General features: G+C 35.3%; 1 protein-coding gene across 1 annotated transcript in view; it reads left to right on the forward strand.

Annotated features, from left to right (window-relative positions):
• LOC114096938 (phospholipid-transporting ATPase ABCA3-like) overlaps positions 1-13087 on the forward strand; it is a 169261-nt gene extending 156174 nt beyond the window's left edge. Inside the window, exons 23-29 of the mRNA XM_071605765.1 lie at positions 2323-2448; positions 2694-2888; positions 6838-7025; positions 8079-8249; positions 8668-8858; positions 12484-12557; positions 12947-13087. Of these exons, the coding sequence (XP_071461866.1) occupies positions 2323-2448; positions 2694-2888; positions 6838-7025; positions 8079-8249; positions 8668-8858; positions 12484-12557; positions 12947-13087 (1086 nt within the window). The remainder of the gene's footprint in view (positions 1-2322; positions 2449-2693; positions 2889-6837; positions 7026-8078; positions 8250-8667; positions 8859-12483; positions 12558-12946) is intronic.
• The last annotated feature ends 6940 nt before the right edge of the window (positions 13088-20027 follow it).

Here is a 20027-nt window from a genome sequence, read left to right on the forward strand (position 1 = left end):
AGTGGTTGTCCTCATTTCCATTTCAGAGGATTTGTCGCTGATATACAGGAATGCCTTTGATTTATGCGTGTTGATTTTATATCCTGCCACTTTGCTGAATTCATTTATTAGCTCTAATAGTTTCTTTGTAGACCCTTTTGGGTCTGCTAGGTATAGAATCATGTCATCTGCAAATAGTGATAATTTAAGTTCTTCTTTTCCTATTTTGATGCCTTTAATTTCTTTCGTCTGTCTAATTGCTCTGGCCAGTGTTTCGAGAACTATGTTGAACAGAAGTGGTGAGAGAGGGCATCCCTGTCTTGTTCCAGATTTTAGAGGGAATGCCTTCAATTTTTTTAAAACTTTTTTTTATTTTCTATTTTTTTCTTTTGTCTTTTCATTTCTTTTCAATTTCCTTATTCCCCCTTCCTTGAATTCTACCTGCTTACTCTCATTCTCTTTAGTGACTTCTTCCCTTCCCTTCTAATACCTTTCCTCCCAAGCATCAAATAAATTTATAGGAGTAAACAGTAACTCAGCAGTCAAACAGAACAAGAAGTAACATGAGCAGCATGAAAAAGCAAGGAAGAAAAGGAGTACAAACAATGCAGGACAGCCTAAATATTCAGGAGGACCTAGAGGCATCAGAAAAATGGTCAAATAAAGAACTCAAGGATTACCTTAGACAGATGGAATGGAACCTTAAAGAGGATATGAGACAGCAAATTCAAACAGTGAAAGAACACATTAAAAATGAATTACATAAACAGATAAAAGAAGAAATTAAGCATCTTTATCAGGAGATAGAGATTATTAAAAATTCCAACAATAATTCTAGAAATGAAGGAAACTATAAACCAAATTAAAAACTCAAATGAGAGTATCACTAACAGAGTGGAGCAAGTAGAAGCCAGAACGTCAAATAATGAAGACAAAATATATCATCTTGAAAAGAGTCTAGCCAACTCAGAAAGGCTGGTAAAAAATCACGAGAAAAACATCCAAGAGATATGGGATAACATAAAAAAACCAAACTTAAGAGTCATCGGGATAGAGGAAGGTATAGAGGTTCAAACCAAGGGAATGAGCAACCTGCTGAATGAAATAATTATAGAAAACTTTCCAGAAATAAAAAAGGAAACGGATATACAAATTGTAGATGCATACAGGACACCGACCATACAAAATCACAGTAGACCAACGCCAAGACACATTGTTATGAAGATATCCAATATACAGAACAAAGAGAAAATATTAAAAGCTACAAGAGAAAGGAGGCAGATTACATTCAGGGGTAAACCAATAAGGTTAACAACGGATTTTTCATCACAGACGCTGAAAGCGAGAAGATCCTGGAACAACGTATTTCAAACTCTGAAAGACAATGGATGCCAACCAAGAATTTTGTATCCAGCAAAATTAAGCTTCAGGTACGACAACGAAATAAAAATCTTTCATGATAAACAAAAGTTAAAAGAATTTGCAGCCAGAAAACCAGCATTGCAAAGCATCTTGAGCAAAACACTACATGAGGAAGAAATGAAAAACAATAACCAAAATCATCAGTGGGAAGTGCCTCAGTAAAGACAGAGGGTGGGGGGAAAGCTAATCATGGAGAAACAAACTAAATTTAAAAAAAAAGATAAATAATCAAACATGGCTGGAAGTACAAACCATCTATCAATAGTAACTCTAAACGTTAATGGCCTAAACTCTCCAATAAAGCGACATAGGCTGGTAACATGGATTAAAAAAACAAATCCAACAATATGCTGCCTCCAGGAGACACATCTGATTGGAAAAGAACACTTTAAACAAAAATTTGCAATTCAAACCACAAAATTTTGCCCAAACAGTAAAAATGACTCTTCATAGAATAGAGAATATTGTTTCATTCCTACATGTCTTTTGCAAAGCTTCTGGCTGATTTTTATATGAATTAGTCAGATGTGTAATATGAATTGTAATGCATTCTGCTGTCATATATAACAAATTTTTAAAAAAAGAAGCAATTCCTCAAAATAAAGGTCAATCTCTCCCCTTTTGGGATCTTGAATGTATATTTAATTGCAACAAATCACACCAGACAATAATACTGTGGCTTCTTTTTTCCATGAAGTATTCATATTATTGGCAAGAATATATGGCTTATTCATAGCTATACAAAATCCTGCATGACCGTTTCCAAAATGAAGCAAATAAAGGATATATTTGTGATAGGAAGGCCCTTAGAAATTATTCAAACCTTTTCTGACATCTCAAATTAGTTTTCTTAAAGCTGCTAAATTTAAACCAGTTATCTAAGGAGTATCCATAAATATAATCCTTGTCTTAAAAATACAGGCTGTAGTACCTAACCAAGGAACCAAGGAACAAGAGGATGAAGCTGTAATAAAAGAAAAAAACAAAGTCCTGGAACTGCTTTGCACCTTTCAGACTAACCCAGTGCTGCTTAACAAAGTTACCAAGGTAATGTCATCAATGGTCAGCATTGCCCTGAGGTTTACACATTTTCCCTGCCAAGAATTTACTGGTGGTAATACTAATTAATTATAGTTCTTTGGGATCTATGTATAGTTTGGTAACATAGAGGACTGAAAGAAGAAGAGTTCTTATGAAACAAAAATGTCTACAGGTAGCAATCCATAGATCTGAGTTATGGTTTTGGTTGACCCATAATGAATGCCTCAGTACATTTTTTTTAATTTTCTCAGATTTATTATAAGTGTCCAGTTGTACGAGCTATAAGAAATATCTCCCTTGTAGTCAAAAAGTCAGAGTGCTTTGGATTGCTTGGATTGAATGGAGCTGGGAAAACCACTATATTCAAAATGATAACTGGAGAGGAGACCATCACCTCTGGAGTTGTTTTAATTGATGGCAATAGTGTCACTGAAAATATCAGAAAGGTATTTCTCTTCTTCATCACTCACTTAATGGCTGGAAAGTGGAGGGAACCAGGAAAGTAGGTGGGGGACATGGAATGGAAACTGAGAGCACTGGTCTATAAATTCTCTTTTCTCAAAAGTAACAGTGAACAGTAACACTGTCTAAAGACAGTGATAGGCATGATAACATTGAGTTTGAGGAAAGGCAAGAGTTCTGGCTGGAGCAAAATTTAAATATCCATAATTAGGTCGATTGGAAACAAGAAGATCAGTAATGGCATTTAATCTGCTGACATTAGGATCTGAAACAAAACAGCAATTAGAAAAATATGTTGTGAAAGATAGCATGAGAGTAGAATTGACAGGATCATCTGGGTTATTAAAAAAAAAAAAAGGTTTCTATCTTGAGCTATCGAATACATGAAAGTCCATTCACCAAATTAGCAAACACAGAAGATGAGTGTGTTTGGAGAATATATTGACTTTAATGTGCCTATGCCACATCCATATGGGAGACTGTAGAACAGACAGTTGGAACATGTGATAGTAAATTGATATGAATTTGGAATTCATCAAAGTTTTTATGAGATTTAAATTGAAAGTAGATGAGATAATATATCAGGAGTGTGTATAATAGAAGAAAGATACGGACTTAATCCTGAGAATTGTCAACAATTCTAAGATATATGGAGAGGAAGGACAATTGGAGAAAACTCAGGAAGAAGAGGGAGTTAGGAGGAAAATCTGGATGGTTTTTATCATTGAAGCCAGGTAAGGCAAGAAAATTTTAAGAAAGTAATGAACTTAAGATCCTACACATAAAGACCTAAAAAGTGTCATCTGGACATCACTGAATCAGTGGGATGACAAATAGACAAATGAGGATGGGGAAATAATGAGCATGCACCAGATTTGGAGGAAAACAAATTGTAACTTTTAGCAACTAGAACAAATTTACATAAGTAGAAAAGTACAGTAAAAAGAATTTTAAAACACTAGGGGGCACAAATCAAAAGAATGTAAAAAGGTATAAAAGTAAAAAAGTTATCAGTCTCCTTCCAACCTTTGTTGGACTCATTTCTTCCTAAGCCCACATGAAAAAGTAACCATTTTATTATTCTACAATATTTATGCATATACAGTCAACTGTATAAATTTTCCATTTTGTTACACATAAGGTAGTATGCTATGTGTAATCTTCTTGCCAACTTGCTTTCCATATATGATTATATAAATGTGCACTATGCCAGCAATGTTTGAGTTGCCTGTTTCCCTATGTGACCTGTCTGTTGAAATTTTCCTAGTCTGACAGGTTTATAAAAATGGCATTTGAGCATAGTTTCTCTTTTCTTATCACTGGATCATATAAGAGATGTCACTGGAAAAATAAAAGCAGCAGTCACTCATGTTAGTCTGGAAAGAGTTGTTTGGCTATTTTTGCAATTGCAGAATATCCTTTTTCCTGTCTCATTTCAGACACAGTCATAGAGTGGCCATGTTCATATCTTGTTCTACACAGTTTAAAAATTGCTATAATTGTTGTTTATAGTCTATGAGACTATATATTCAGCCTAGTACAGTTTATGTGTCCTAAATATATTTCATGTTAAGAAATTAGCCATTTAGGGCTGGGGTTGTAGCTTGGTGGCAGAGCGTTTGCCTTGCACCACATAAAAATAAATAAAGATATTGTGTCCATCTGCAACTAAAAAATGCTTTTAAAGTAATAAAAAAAGAAATTAGCTATTTATTTTCATTTTTGACTGTTTGAAAGAAAAATGGTTATTAAATTTTGTCAAAAGCTCTTTTATCACCTATGGAAGAGATATGATTTTTCTCCTTATATCTACTAATAGGAGGAAAATTTGTGTAAATTTTCTAATATTAATCCATTGTTATACCCTGGAATAAGCTCCCATTTGCTCATGGATATACTATTTTCAGGAATCTGCTGTATTTCTGTGTAGTCTCCCCCACCACCGCCAATCTTAAAGAATTTCTATCATTCTTCAGAACTCCTTGCTTTTAGGTTTGGATTTTTTTTCTGTTTTCTTATTTTTCTGGGAAAGCTTTCCTTAATTTTTTCATGATACCAACATTCAAATGTCATCATCCTTTTCTCTTTAAAAATTTTTATACCCCTTATAAAATTATCTGGAACTGGTGCTTTGCTTTTGTTCAATTTTATATTATTTTGAGTGTATCGACAATGTTGCTTCTTCTATGGAAATTGGGAATATTTTAATGTTATTTGCTGTTGTTTGTTTGTTTGTACTGAAATGCTTAACCACTGATCCAGATCCCCAGCCCTTTTTATTTATTTATTTATTTTTGAGACAGGGTTTTGCTAAGCTGCTTATGGCCTCACTAAGTTGCCGACACTGGTTTTGAACTTGAAATCCTCCTGCCTCAGCCTCCAGAGTCTCTAGGATTAAAGGCATGTGCAACTGTGCCTGGCTTAGTTTTCTACTTTTTGTCCCTGAGATTGAGTTTATTGATTTCTATGTAACTAGAAATTTATCAGTTCCATTAAGGATTTAAATATTATTTGCTTGGAATAGAGTCAATATTACTTTGTGACTATTTCCCATTAATCATTTCTTTTCGTGGTGAAATCCTATCAAGTTTACAGGGTTATTCTCTCACCTCTACTCTGATATTAATCCTATCCAGTGTTTTCATTCCATATTGCAGTTTTCCATTAGAAATTTCCATTTGGTTTTTTACTGGGGGAGGGGGTGTATGTGTGTGTTTGGCTGGGAATCAAACCCAGGGCTTCACACATGCTAAGCATTCTACTGAACTATACCCCCATTCATTCCATATCATTCTTTATGATAAGTTCTATTTGTGCATTGTTGGCCTATTTTTTCCTATTACAAGCATTTTACTCATTTCCTTTACTTCATTGAACATAGTTATAAGAGTTTCTTCAAAAGTCATTTCTGCTTATTCTAGTAACTTGCATAGTTTGGGATCAGTCCTCGTTATTCTGTTTTCTCTGAAGCATGGATGATGTTTGCTTATTTAATTTGTGAGTTAATGTTGACCTTGTGAATTCACAGGACCTTGTGAATAATGTATTTTTTCATTTTGCTACAGTTCTTCAAAGAGTTTTAAGTATTCAACAAGCATTTAGTGTGGCTAAATTATAAACTTTATCTATTCCATGTTAGTCATAAGCTAATAGCTCAGCCCAATTCTCTTAGCATTAACTTGGCTAAATATAAATACATATAACTGTATACTTTAAATATAATATTTATTCACATACGTACTGTATTAATGAGCTTTTCATTGCTGTAACCAAAATACTGGACAAGAACAGGTTAGAAGAGGAAAAGTTTACTTGGGCTCATGGCTTCAGAGGTTTCATTCTTTTGTTGGCCAACTCCATTGTTCTGGACCTGAGATGAGGCAGAATGTCATGGTGAAAGAAAGCTGCTCAGCTCATGACAGTAAGCAGAGAGAAAGCACAAGGATCCAGGGACAAAATATATATATAATCCCCCAGTCACTCACTTCCTCCAACCATGTCCCAGGTACCTATAGTTACCACCCAGTAGTAAGTCATTCAAATTATTAATCCATCAAATGGATTGATCTACTGATTAGGTTACAGCTCTAATAATCTAATCTAATCATTTACTTCCTGCATTAACACATGACTTTTTTGGGTGGATACCTCATATCCAAACCAAGCATGATTTATAATTACTTGGTCTGAAAGAAGTTACTTAGATATTACTGGAAGTGAAATCTTATATATTACTTTAATGTATAAGAATAGCTATTTCCTATTCAAATAGGCAACTTCATCTAACAAATGAAAATTTACCTTGGGCACATAGTAGTCATCCTTATGGGAGTTCTAGGGTATCAAACCCTTTTAGTATTGTGAGTAGTGTATTTTAGTCACATGAATTGTATGTTCATGGAATAGTTGACATGGATCCATTGCTTGATTCAGATTAGGTCAAGAATTGGCTATGGTCCTCAGTCTGATTCTGTGCTGAACCACATGACAGGTCGGGAATTGCTGATCATGTATGCCAGGCTTTGGGGGGTTCCAGAGTCAGTAATTTACAAGTATGTAGAAGCCTTTTTATGTTCAGTGCACCTGGAACCACTTGCTGACAACGTTGTCTACACATACAGGTGAGACTTTATGCTATTACCGTTAATAAGCTACCTATCCTCTGCTTCTACATTTTAGAAGGAATGTCTGAAAACTCAACTTACACCCCTCTGACACAAAAGGGCATTGACTGTGAAATAACCTAATGTCTTGTTAGGGCTTCGATATCAGGAATACAGCAGATCCCACTTACGTGAGGTTAACCCTTTGTGGACATGAACTGTAACCTTTGCCTTCAAAAAAAAAGAGCACATTTATTCCTATCTGTCTATGGTTTTTTGTCTCCCCAAAATAAAAATATCTTACCAATAATGATGCTGAGACAAATTACAACAAATGTAATTTCAAATTGCATGAAGGGGCTGGTTTTGTGGCTAAGTGGTAGGATGCTTGCCTAGCACATGTGAGGCACGGGGTTCAATTCTCAGCCCACATAAAAATAAATAAAATAAAGATCTCATGTCCATCTACAACTAAAATTACTTTTTTAAAAAAATACACACAGGGGCTGGAGTTGTGACTCAGTGGCAGAGTGCTTACCTAGCATCCATGAGGCACTGAGTTCGATCCCCAGCATATAAATAAATAAAGGTATTGTGTCCATTACAACTAAAAATTTAAAAGATACACACATAAGAATATTCAACTTTTTTGTATGGATTTATATTTCTTACGTAAATGAGGTTCATTTACAATTTTGATTCCCAATTTAAAAAGCCAGTTGTGCCACAAATCAAATGATGAATATTGTACTATCTGAATTTTAAACTGCACTAATAAAATAAACTAGCCAAGGTCCTGGAGCATTTTTCTTATTAAAATTTTTTTTTTTAAATTGTGAACCCTTTTGCAAACTTACTGTTGATACGGTGGACAATAACTGAACATATTTTTCAAAAAAAATACACACATATATACACACACAAACATACACTTGGACTTGAGCCTGATGCTTTGTTAGTCTTATTAAATCTGTGTTCTAGATGTATAATCTGTCCTATGAGTTACTGACATGAATGCCCTTATATTTTTCCTTCTCTTCCATATGTCCATCACCTTCTTTGACCATGAAGTGGAGGAAACAAACGTAGGCTGAGCACTGCTATTGCCCTAATGGGAAAGTCCTCAGTTGTCTTACTGGATGAGCCATCCACTGGCATGGACCCAGTAACACGACACCTGCTCTGGGACACAGTTACATGGATCTGTAAAACTGGTAAAGCTATCATCATAACTTCTCACAGGTATGAACCATTTGGAGTCTTGGTTGGAACTTAGAAAAGGTTGCATTGTGCATAAGATGGAATTAGTTTGAGCCAGGACTGGTGAGTTAGTGGACTTATCTAAGCATATGAACTATAGGGGAGGGACTGCTGGTTAGTGGCTGAGTGTGCTCAAGAGTTCAGCCAAGAAGACTCAGTAGAGTCCTGGAAAGAAGAAGTAAAGGAAAACAGAAGTTAGGAAGCTGTTCCTATTGTGGATTTATCCATCAACTACTTTGTTTTTTAAGTTATCCTCTTCCAAATATGACCTTAGGGGGGTGATCATCTGCAGAACCAAAGCTTCTGCAGAATTCCAAGCCTTCCAAGCCTGAGTCTGTTTGAAATATAGAATTTGTCCCCTGCAGGGGATTTCTTCATCCATATCTCTTTGTCGTCCTAGCATGGAAGAATGTGAGGCCCTCTGTTCTAGACTGGCCATAATGGTAAAGGGGATGTTCATATGCCTAGGCAGCCCTCGGCACGTCAGAAATAAGTTTGGAAATATACACACTCTAACAGCAAAAATTAATATTTCTAAGGATGAAGATAAAGTTAAAGAGTTTAAAAAATTCGTTGAGAAAACTTTCCCAGGTAATCTATGTAGTTCTAATCCATGATGATTGTGTTGTCTTTATTTGTTTTTCTGTTACATGTCCTCAATAATTATCGTTGTCACTGTGTTATTGATGTTTATTGAGCATTTACATTAAGCTTCTTTTGAATGATTTTTTCTTATCCCTGCTTGTAGTAAGAAGTTTTCACAAAACATTAGGGACTTGTACCCCAATTTTTGATGGAATCAATCAATAAAGCTGAAACTGTTCATATGTATTAGAGTTAAATCATATAAAGATAGGTCTGTATTATGTATCCATGATTATTCATTCAGGTTTCCCTCTGTGTTAGGAGCTTTTCATCACTGTGACAAAATACCTGAAATAAACAACTTAGAAGGAAGAAAGATTTATATTTATATTTATTCTGTTAGACATAGGGTCTCTGGTTTAATTTTTAAGTTCTTGATTCACTTTGAGTTGAGCTTTGTGCATATTGCTCTCAATAGGGATTTAATTTAATTTTGTTGCATATGGATTTCCAGTTTTCCCAGAACCATTTGTTGAAGAGGCTATCTTTTCTTCTATGTATGTTTCTGGTGCCTTTGTTTAATAAAAGATAACTGTAATTATTTGTGTTAGGGTTAGTTTTTAGAGGGAATGATTTCATTTTTTCTCCATTTAAAATGATGTTGGCCTGGGGCTTAGCACAGATAGGTTTTAGGATGTTGAGATATGTTCCTGTCATTCCTAGTTTTTCTAGTGTTTTGAACATGAATGGGTGCTGTATTTTGTCAAATACTTTTTATGCATATTTTGAGATGATCATATGATTTTTTAAGTCTATGATGTGATGAATTACATTTATTGATTTCCCTATGTTGAACCAAACTTGCATCACTGAGATGAACCCCACTGGATCATGGTATACTATGTTTTTGATGTGTTTTTCTATTTGATTTGCCAGAATTTTATTGATAATTTTTGTATCTATGTTAGTTAGAGATATTGGATCTGAAGTTTTCTTTCTTTGATGTGTCATTGTCTGGTTTTGGAGTCAGGGTGATATTGGCCTCATAAAATGAATTTGGAAGTGCTCCCTCTTTTTCTATTTCATGAAATAATTTGAGGAGTATTGGTATTAGTACTTATTTGAAGGTCTTGTAGAACTTGGCTATGTATCCATCTGGTCCTGGGCTTTTCTTGGTTGGTAGGCTTCTTATGGTGTCTTCTATTTCATCATTTGAAATTGATCTGTTTAACTTGTGTATATCATCCTGATTCAGTTTGGGTGAATCATATGACTCTAGAAATTTGTCCATGCTTTTGATATTTTCTATCTTATTGGAGTACAAGTTTTCAAAATAATTTCTAGTTATCTTCTGTATTTCTGTAGTATCTGTTGTGACATTTCCTTTTTCATCTCAGATGTTAGTAATTTGAGTTTTATCTCTCCTTCTCTTTGTTATCATGGTTAAGGGTTTATTCATTTTATTTAGTTTTTCAAAGAACCAACTTTTTGTTCTGTCAATTTTTTCAATTGTTTCTTTTGTTTCAATCTCATTGATTTCAGCTCTGTTTTTAATTATTTCATATCTTCAACTGCTTTGGTGTTGATTTGTTCTTCTTTTTCTAGGGCTTTGAGATGTACTGTTAGGTCATTTATTTGTTGACTTTTTCTTCTTTTAAGGAATGAACTCCATCCAATGAACTTTCCTCTTAGTACTGCCTTCATAGTGTCCTAGAGATTTTTATATGTTATATCAATGTTCTCATTTACTTCTAAGAATTTTTTAATCTACTCCTTGATGACTTTTGCTACCCGTTGTTCATTCAGTAGCATATTATTTAGTCTCCAGGTGTTGGAGTAGTTTTTATTTTTTATTTTATCATTGATTTCTAATTTTATTCCATTATGATCTAATAAAATTCAGGGGAGTATCTCTACTTTTTTGTATTTGCTAAGAGTTGCTTGCGGCATAATATATGGTCTATTTTAGAGAAGGATCCATGTGGCTGAGAAGAAAGTGTATTCACTCAATGAAGGTTGAAATATTCTATATTTGTCAGTTAAGTCTAAGTTACTGATTGTATTATTGAGTTCTATAGGTTTTTGGGGGGGGCTTTTGTTTGGAATATCTATCCAATGGTGAAGGAGGTGTGTCATCCAAAATTATTGTGTTGTGGTCAGTTTGACTCTTGAACTTGAGAAGAATTTGTTTGATGAAATAGACACTCCATTGTTTGGGGCATATATATTTATAATTGTTATGTCTTGTTAGTGTATGGTTCCCTTGAGCAGTATGAAATGTTCTTCTTTATGCCTTTTGATCAACTTTAGCTTGTAATCTACTTTATTTGATATGAGGATGGAAACCCATGCTTGTTTCCACAGTCCATGTGAGTGGTATGATTTTTCCCAACCCTTCACCTTCAGTCTGTGGATGTCTTTTCCTATGAGATGAGTCTCTTGGAGGCAGCATATTGTTGGGTCTTTTTTTTTTTTTTTTTGATCCAATATGCTAGCTTATGTTTGATTTGTGAGTTTAGGCCATTAACATTCAGGGTTATTATTGAGACATGATTTGTATTCCCAGCCATTTTTTGTTTATTTTGGTATTTAACATTTCTTAGTTTCTCCTCTGATTAGATTTTCCTTTAGTGTAATACCACCCTCTGCTGATTTTCATTGTTATTTTTCATTTCCTCTTCATGGAATATTTTGCTGAGGATGTTCTGTAGTGCAGGTTTTCTAGCTGTAAGTTCTTTTAAATTCATTAATCATGGAAGGTTTTTATTTCATCATCAAATCTAAATAGATTTCTTCTCCCCTACCTCCCTTGTTGTGGATTAGCACCCACAAATGAGAAAATTTGGCCTTTGCATTTTGGGGATTGGCCTATTTCTCTTAGCATGATATTCTCCAGTTCCATCCATTTATCAGCAAATGCCATAGTTTCATTCTTTGTTATTACTGACAAATATTCCATCATATATATACACACACACACACACACAAACTAACTATCTCTCTCTCTCTCTCTCTCTCTCTCTCTCTCTCTCTCTCTCATGCTCTCAGGGATTCTATCTTGTCCCTAACATACACATATCTCTCTCTCCCCCCCCCTCTCTCCCCCCTCCTCCATTTCCTCTCCTACCCTCCATTTCCTCTCCCCCTTCCTGGCTATCTAAACTAAGCAGCTTTCCTTTGCCATTCCTCCTTTAAGTTGTTCTTTTCTGGTATTTTGGTCACAACAAGGAAAAGCTGACTAATACAGACTATATCTTATCATGTGCACCTCTCTATAGGACTTCTTGAGTGTGCTCATATATGGTAGCTAGATTCCCATACATCAAATGATCCTAAAGAAAGCATGATGGAAAGTACAATGTCTTTTATGAACTAGTCTAAGATACCACATCTGTTATTTCTGTGATAACCTGTTGTCTACACAGGTTAGTCCTATGCACTGTAGAAGAAAACTAGACAGGGTATGACTATTGAGATGCAAGGATTATTTGAAGCCATTACAGAGGCTGGATACCATACCACATGTCCATCCATCAACAGTAGTGGTGCACTACTTAAGGAATTTTTCAAAATTCTGCCAAATACTGGGTTTCTTTTCAAAACTCACCTGTCAAAATCTTTCCCTTCTTAGGTAACGTTCAAAACCAGGAGTATCAAGGGATTATTGGTTACTTCATTCCAAGCAAGGAAATTTGCTGGGGAAAGGTGATTGTAGAAATTATACCCTTCTAACATTGTGTGTTAATAGAGGACTAATAGAAAGCATTGAGTTATAAGCATGTCAAAAGGGAATCTAACATCAGCAGAAGAGCAGAAACTTTTAAGTTAATTTTCAAAGGGTGCTATGTTTTTAATTTATTGAGATTCTGATCCTAAATTCTATTGTTACTCCATATCCATCAAGAGAATGGGAATGGAGAATTGTCTCCTTTCCTCTATTTTTCAACCAGCTTTTCCTTCTACTTTCTGACTCCCCCTTTTGGTATGTTTGTGTCCCTAAGCATAAACCTGGCAAGAACTGGGAAATGTAGTGTGGGGAAATGGTTTATCTGAGAATATTGCAATGGTAACTCCATCATTTTTTTCTATTAAAGGTGTTTAGTATTTTGGAGAAAGCCAAAGTGCTATTCAATTTAGAAGACTATTCCATCAGTCAGATAACACTGGAACAAATCTTCTTGACCTTTGCTAATATTGATAAAAAGGAAAGTACTCAGTTAATAAACCTGACATGAGATTCCATTCCAGTGACCCTTTTTCTTAGACTGCTGCCTACAACATAATACATATTTATGCATTTTGCTTGTGTGCTCTCTCTCACTGTTTCATGCATGTACAAATTGAATCCCTAAGGAAGAAAGTATGTAGTCTGGAGATCTGGAGATTAAGGCGAGCAGCCTATTGTCAAGAACTGTGAAGGATCTGAGATTCTACCCTACTTCCAACATAACAAGATAGCTTGTTGTAGTGTTATAGGTGCTGGCAGAACACATCAGTATCCTGGGTCAAAGTTAGAGGACATTTTTACTCACAGCAAATGCACTAGAGTATCATAAATTGTGCCAGTTCCTCAATCCCTAATTCTCACACAGTAGCATAAAGAGAGTGAAGTGATGCCTGTTGTATTGCAGGAGAGGAATCAAGCTTATGGAACTCAATTTTTTTGATAATGATCAGTAAGTAATCACACCTGACCTTTGCTCTGGAAGAAAACATTATCATTATACTGAACATTAGGTAAACTTTCCCTCTGGTCCAGAAGGAAATGCTGTCTCTCTTCAAAGACCATGTGATGGGATATGGGGAGGTTCAAGATGGCAGATTAGAGGAAGGATACATTTCCAGTTGCTCTGTGGCTCAGGATTCAAGCAGCTGGAGTGATGCTTCTTAATGAAGTGAGAAAAAGGGATTTTACTAAAATTCAATACTGGACAGTCAGAATATCTTAGAGACTCAGAAATGTGGGTGCCTTGGACAAAGAACATTGGAGCCAAGCAGGTTACAGCAGTGGCACTGGTTCAGCACAGAGGGGAGGGATAACACTATCAAAGAAAGACAATGGGAAGATTTGATGTGGGGAAAAAAAAAACACTGTACATTAGAAAAGCAGCCTCAACTTAGCTGATAAAGAGGCTGCACAGCAAACTGGTGTTTGAAAAGTATTCTGTATTTCTCAACTTGCAAACAGAGAGCCTAGGTGGGAGTCATCTTGAGGAAGTCATGCTGTAGCTTGCTGTGGTGGAACCCAAGAAATTATAGCAAACATTGCCGTATTGTCCCAGCAAGACCCTGACATGGCCTAGGGTGTACCTAGCAGAACGTGTGTGAAAGATACACAAAGAAGATTGTACCCAGGGAGATTAAAGTCAAAAAATGAAGGGGAGCCTATGACATCTTTCTCTTTGAGTATGACACCTCACATGACCAGATAAAGAGGGCTGGGAATCTCAATAGTCAGGTGTGAATACACCCAGGGAGATTAAATCGGAGAAGGATATGTTCATAGCCAGTAGTATGGAAGATTGCTTCCCCCACCCCACCAGTAGAATTCTTGTGAGGCTCGGGAGATCTAGACTCCAGCAGAGACTGGCATCTACCTGGCCGTAGGCATGTGTTGATCTAATTTCTCCAGAGCACATAACACCCAACTATGCCCCCAAGGCCTGATTAGACCTAAACTCCAGCAGCCAGTACTCCCCTCATAGAACAATGAAACCGCCCCACCCTGGGTGTGCATCTTTCTGGACTGTGCAAAACACTACTTGACAGTACTTCCCACTCCATCTTATACTGGTGAGAGTGGATGCTTAGAGCTATTTTAGCCAGCTTCAGTCTTTGACTATTCCAACTGCTCTAACTGGCAGCATAAAAAGAGAAGGGGCTCACAAAACTCAAAAATGGATCAAGGACTAAGGAATAAAACCAGAGATCCTGTGTCTAAAAGAAGAAAAAGTAGGCCCTAATCTCCATCATGTGGGATTAGGCCCCAACTTCCTTAATAAGACTTCTTTGGCGCAAGAATTAAAATCAAGAATCAATAAATGGGATGGACTCAAGCTAAAAAGTTTCTTCTCAGCAAAAGAAACAATCTGTGAGGTGGATAGAGAGCCTACATCTTGGAAGCAAATCTTTACCCCTCACACATCAGATAGAACACTAATCACTAGGGTATATAAATAACTCAAAAAGCTAGACACCAAAAAAATTAACCCAATCAATAAATGGGCCAAGGACCTGAACAGACACTTCTCAGAAGAGGATATACAATCAATCAACAAATATATGAAAAAATGTTCATCATCTCTAGCAATTAGAGAAATGAAAATCAAAACCACTCTAAGATTTCATCTCACTCCAGTCAGAAACGGCAGCTATTAAAAATACAATAAGTGTCAGCAAGGATATGGGGGAAAAGGTACACTCATACACTGCTGGTAGGACTGCAAATTGTTGCAGCCAATATGGAAAGCAGTATGGAGATTTCTAGGAAAACTGGGAATAGAACCACCATTTGACCCAGCTATCCCACTCCTCAATTTATACCCAAAAGATTTAAAAAGAGCATACTACAGGGACACAGCCACATCAATGTTTATAGCAGCACAATTCACAATAGCTAAACTGTGGAACCAACCTAGATGCCCTTCAGTAGATGAATGGATAAAAAAATGTGATATATATACATGATGGAATATTACTCATCAATAAAATCATGGCATTTGCAGGTAAATGGAAGGAGTTAGAGGATAATGCTAAGTGAAGTTAGCCAATCCCAAAAAAACAAATGCTGAATGTTTTCTCTGATATAAGGAGGCTGATTCATAGTGGGGTTGGGAGGGGGAGCATGGGAGGAATAGATCAACTCTAGATAGGGCAAAGGGGTGAGAGGGGAAGGGAGGGGCATGAGGTTAGAAATGATGGTGGAATGTGATGGAAATTAGTATCCAAAGTACATGTATGAAGACACGAGTTGGTGTGAATATAATTTGTATGCAACCAGAGATATGAATAATTGTGCTCTATATGTGTAATAAGAATTGTAATGCATTCTGCTGTCATATATAAATAAAATTAATTAAAAAATAAAAAAGAGGGAGTAGCATAAAATAGTACAAATACAGCCCTTGCTCTGTACTTGTACTATTTTGACCACCTCAATGGGGATGATACAAATTTTTTCATTAAAAATATTTCTTACGATGTCAACTGGTTTGTGGATACACACACACACACACACACACACACACATATATATATATATATATATATATATATATATATATATATATAGTACATATATGGTAGATATAGATATATATATATATATATGAGATATATATTTCTTTTTCTCATTTTTGGCATTTTTTAAGTGGAGTTATTTTCTTCTTTGCCATGTCTTTTGAGGGTTAGGTTTTTCAATTTGATTTTGTTGTTTTATTTTTGTTTGATTCTCTTGTTTCTTTCTTCTTTCTTTCCCACTAACAGCTCAATTCTCTTCCTTTCTTTACTTTTTTTATCCGATTTTTACTCTCCTTTATAACCATCACTTACTGCATCTCCCCTGCATCCTCCCTGTTCACATATTGAACATTCTAAACCTTTCTACTTTCTTATCACATTTTCTTTTTTCTCATCAAACTGTATTTTTATCATCTTTTAGAAATGTTTGGTTTATATAATTCCTGCCCCACAATTCATTTTATTACTTCTGTGGATGACATAGTTAACACCTGCAGTTTACTTCAATGCCAGATCTACTTCACAGTTATTTCTTTCTTTCTTTTCTTTATTTTTATTTTTTTATTTTTATTTTTATTTATTTATTTATTTATTTTTTGCTGTTGGCAGTTGCTGACCACACCATACCTTTTTGTGTGTGGTAACTATTGTTGTGGATGTTATAGTAGGCACCCTGTATTTTTTGCAATTGTTTGTGTCCCCCTTTTCTATGAGGTGCTGAAGAATCTACAAGGATACTACAAGTTCCCAGGTTAGAGACACTGTTTCTGAACTAAACTCAGCCAAATGAAAGTACATCCTGATCCACACCCAAACAAACCACACTCAAAATCAGCTATACTTTAAGACAAAGAAGAGACAAAAACCCAAATTAACAACCAGGCCCCAAGTAGGAATGGGTAGGGGTGGACCTGCAGTTCCCAATATTGATATCCACTCCTATAGCATAAGCAATATAACACAAAGTCTGTGGATACTACACCTACACTTTGGCAAGAGAGGACCATCCCCTAAAAATGGCTCATATGGAGAAATACATCCCAACAGATGCATAGAACCCAACCCAAGAATACAAGAAATATATAAAAATAAGGTTACACAGCATCCCCTAAAGCTCATAATTGACCAGCAACTAATAACTCTAAAGGATATTGAAGTAGATGAAACATCAGATAATGAAATCAAAAGAAAGATTGTAAAAACAATCAATGAGTTCCAAGGGAACACAGAAAAACAACTGAATTGAGGAAGCACACACAGAATATGAATGAGAAAAGGAGATAGAGATATTAAAAAGAACCAAACAGAAATATTGCAAATGAAAGACACAGTAAATCAAACTGTTCAGTGAAAGTTTCTCTAATAGAATAGTACATGCCAAACACAATCTCAGAGCTGGAAGACAAAGTCTCAGAGGTGGGAAAAAACATGACCAACCTTGACCATGCAGACAGTCTTAAAATAAAACAACTAACCATGACCAGAATATATACAAAATCTGGGACATAAAGGGACCAAATTTAAGAATCACTGGAATTGAGGAGAGTTGTGAAGTGCAGGCTAATGACATGGATAACCTTTTCAGGGAAATAACTGATGGACTTCTAACTGATGGATTTCAAGATACAGGAAGCATTCAGAGCCCCAAATATACAAGATCAAAAAAGAACCTCTCCACAACACAGTATAATTTAAATGCCTAACATACAGAACAAGCATAGTAATTTAAAAGTCTACAGGTCACATTTTAAGGCAAGCCAATCAGAACTACTTCTCATTTCTTAATACAAACTCTACAAGCCAGGAGATATCCCCCCTACTCCTCCCCTCCCCTCCTCTCCCATCCTTTCTCTCTATCCAATCTAATGTGACACACTTTTTTCTTTTTTCTCATCACAACATCATATATGTATTCTGTATAACAATGAGGTTTTCCTTCCATCTTCCATGCAACTCCCCTTCTCCAAAATTAATTGAGAATAGTGATACAGAATACCAGAACTTCTGAGACACTCTGAAGGTGACATAAAAGTTTATGAGTGCTTAATAAACAACCTAATAATTCATCTCAAGGCCCTTGAAAAATAATAAACCAATTCCAAAACTCATACAGGGAAATAAGATCAGAGAAATTAAGGGAAAAAAAGATAAGTGAAATAAAGAGTTGGTTCTTTGAAAATATAAACAAGATTTTTAAATCCTTAGCCAAACTAACCAAGAGAATGAGAGAAGACCCTGATTTTATTAATAAAATTACAGATGAAAAAGGAGAAATCACAGAAATCCAGAGGATCAATGGACATTACTTTGAAAACTATACTCCAATAAATTGGAAAACCTAGAATAAATGGATACATTTATAGACACATCCAAACTGCCAAAATTTAATCAAGAGCACACAGAAAAACCTACACAGATAATAAGATAGAAGCAGTAATAAAAAGCCTTCCAACAAAGAAAAGCCCAGGACCAGATGGATACTCAGCTGAATTCTATCAGACATTTAAAGAAGAATTAATGCCAATGCTCCTCACATTATTCCATGAAATAGAGATGGAATATTTCCAATTTTTTTAATGAAGCCAGTATCATACACCCAAACCAGGTAAGGGCACATCTAGAAAGAAAACTACAGACCAATATCCCTAATGAACTTCGATGCTAAAATCCTTAATAAAATATTAGTAAATCATATTCAGCAACATATTAAGAAGATTGTACGTAATGATTGACTTGGTTTTATTCCAGGGATACAAGGATGGCTTGACATACATAAATCAATAACTAATTCATCACATAAATACAATTACAGACAAAAATCACGTAGTCATCTCAGATGCAGAGAAAGCCTTTGCCAAAATTCAGCACCTATTAATGATAAAACATATACACATACTAGGGATATAACATCATACAGGCAGTATACAAAAACTCAAAACCAACATCATAGTGAATGGGGAAAAACTGAAAGCATTTCCTTTAAAATCTGGAACAAGACAATCATGTGAACTCTCCAGTTTAATACAGTATTAGAAATTCTACCTAGAGCAATCAGGCAAGAGAAGGAAATAAAAGGTATAAAAATAGGAAAAGAAGAAGTGAAACTGTCACTATTTGCAGGTGATATGCTCCTATACTTAGAAGATCCAAAAAGCTCCACGAAGACTGCTAGATCTAACAAACAAATTCAGCAAAGTAGTAGGTTACAAAGTCAATAGCTTTCCTATATACCAATAATGATTCTGCTGAGAAATAATTCAGAGAAACAATTTTGATAGTTTTTTTAAAAAATGTAGGAATAGGGGCTGGGGTTGTGGCTCAGAGGTAGAGTGTTCATCTAGCATGCACAAGGTATTGGGTTTGATCCTCAGCACCACATAAATGTAAAATAAAGATATTGTGTCCACCTAAAACTTAAGAATAAATATTTTTAAATGTAGGAATAAATCAAGGAGGTGAGGACTTCTACAACAAAAACTATAGAACATTGAAGAAGGATATCAAAGAAGGCACAAGAAGACAGAAAGACCTTCCATGTTCATGGATAGGCATAATTAATATTGTTGAAATAGCAATACTACCAAAAGTAATATACAGATTCAATGCAATACCCATCAAAATACCAATGACATTCTTCACAGATCTAGAAAAACAATCCTGAAATTCCTTTGGAAAAATAAAAGATCCAGAATAATCAAAGCAATTTTAAACCAAAAAAGCAATTCTGGAGGCAAAGAGATGTAGTAACAAAAATTGATTGGCACTGACATAAAAACAGATACAGAGAGGAGTGATGCAGAATAGAAAACACAGAGAGAAACCCACACATCTGCAGTAATCTAATCCTTGACACAGGTGTCAAAAACATACATTGGAGAAAAGACAGCCTTTTTAACAAATGATGCTGGGGAAACTATTTACTTTATATATAGAAGA

This window comes from Marmota flaviventris, chromosome 19, assembly GCF_047511675.1.
Source record: "Marmota flaviventris isolate mMarFla1 chromosome 19, mMarFla1.hap1, whole genome shotgun sequence".
NCBI lineage: Eukaryota > Metazoa > Chordata > Mammalia > Rodentia > Sciuridae > Marmota > Marmota flaviventris.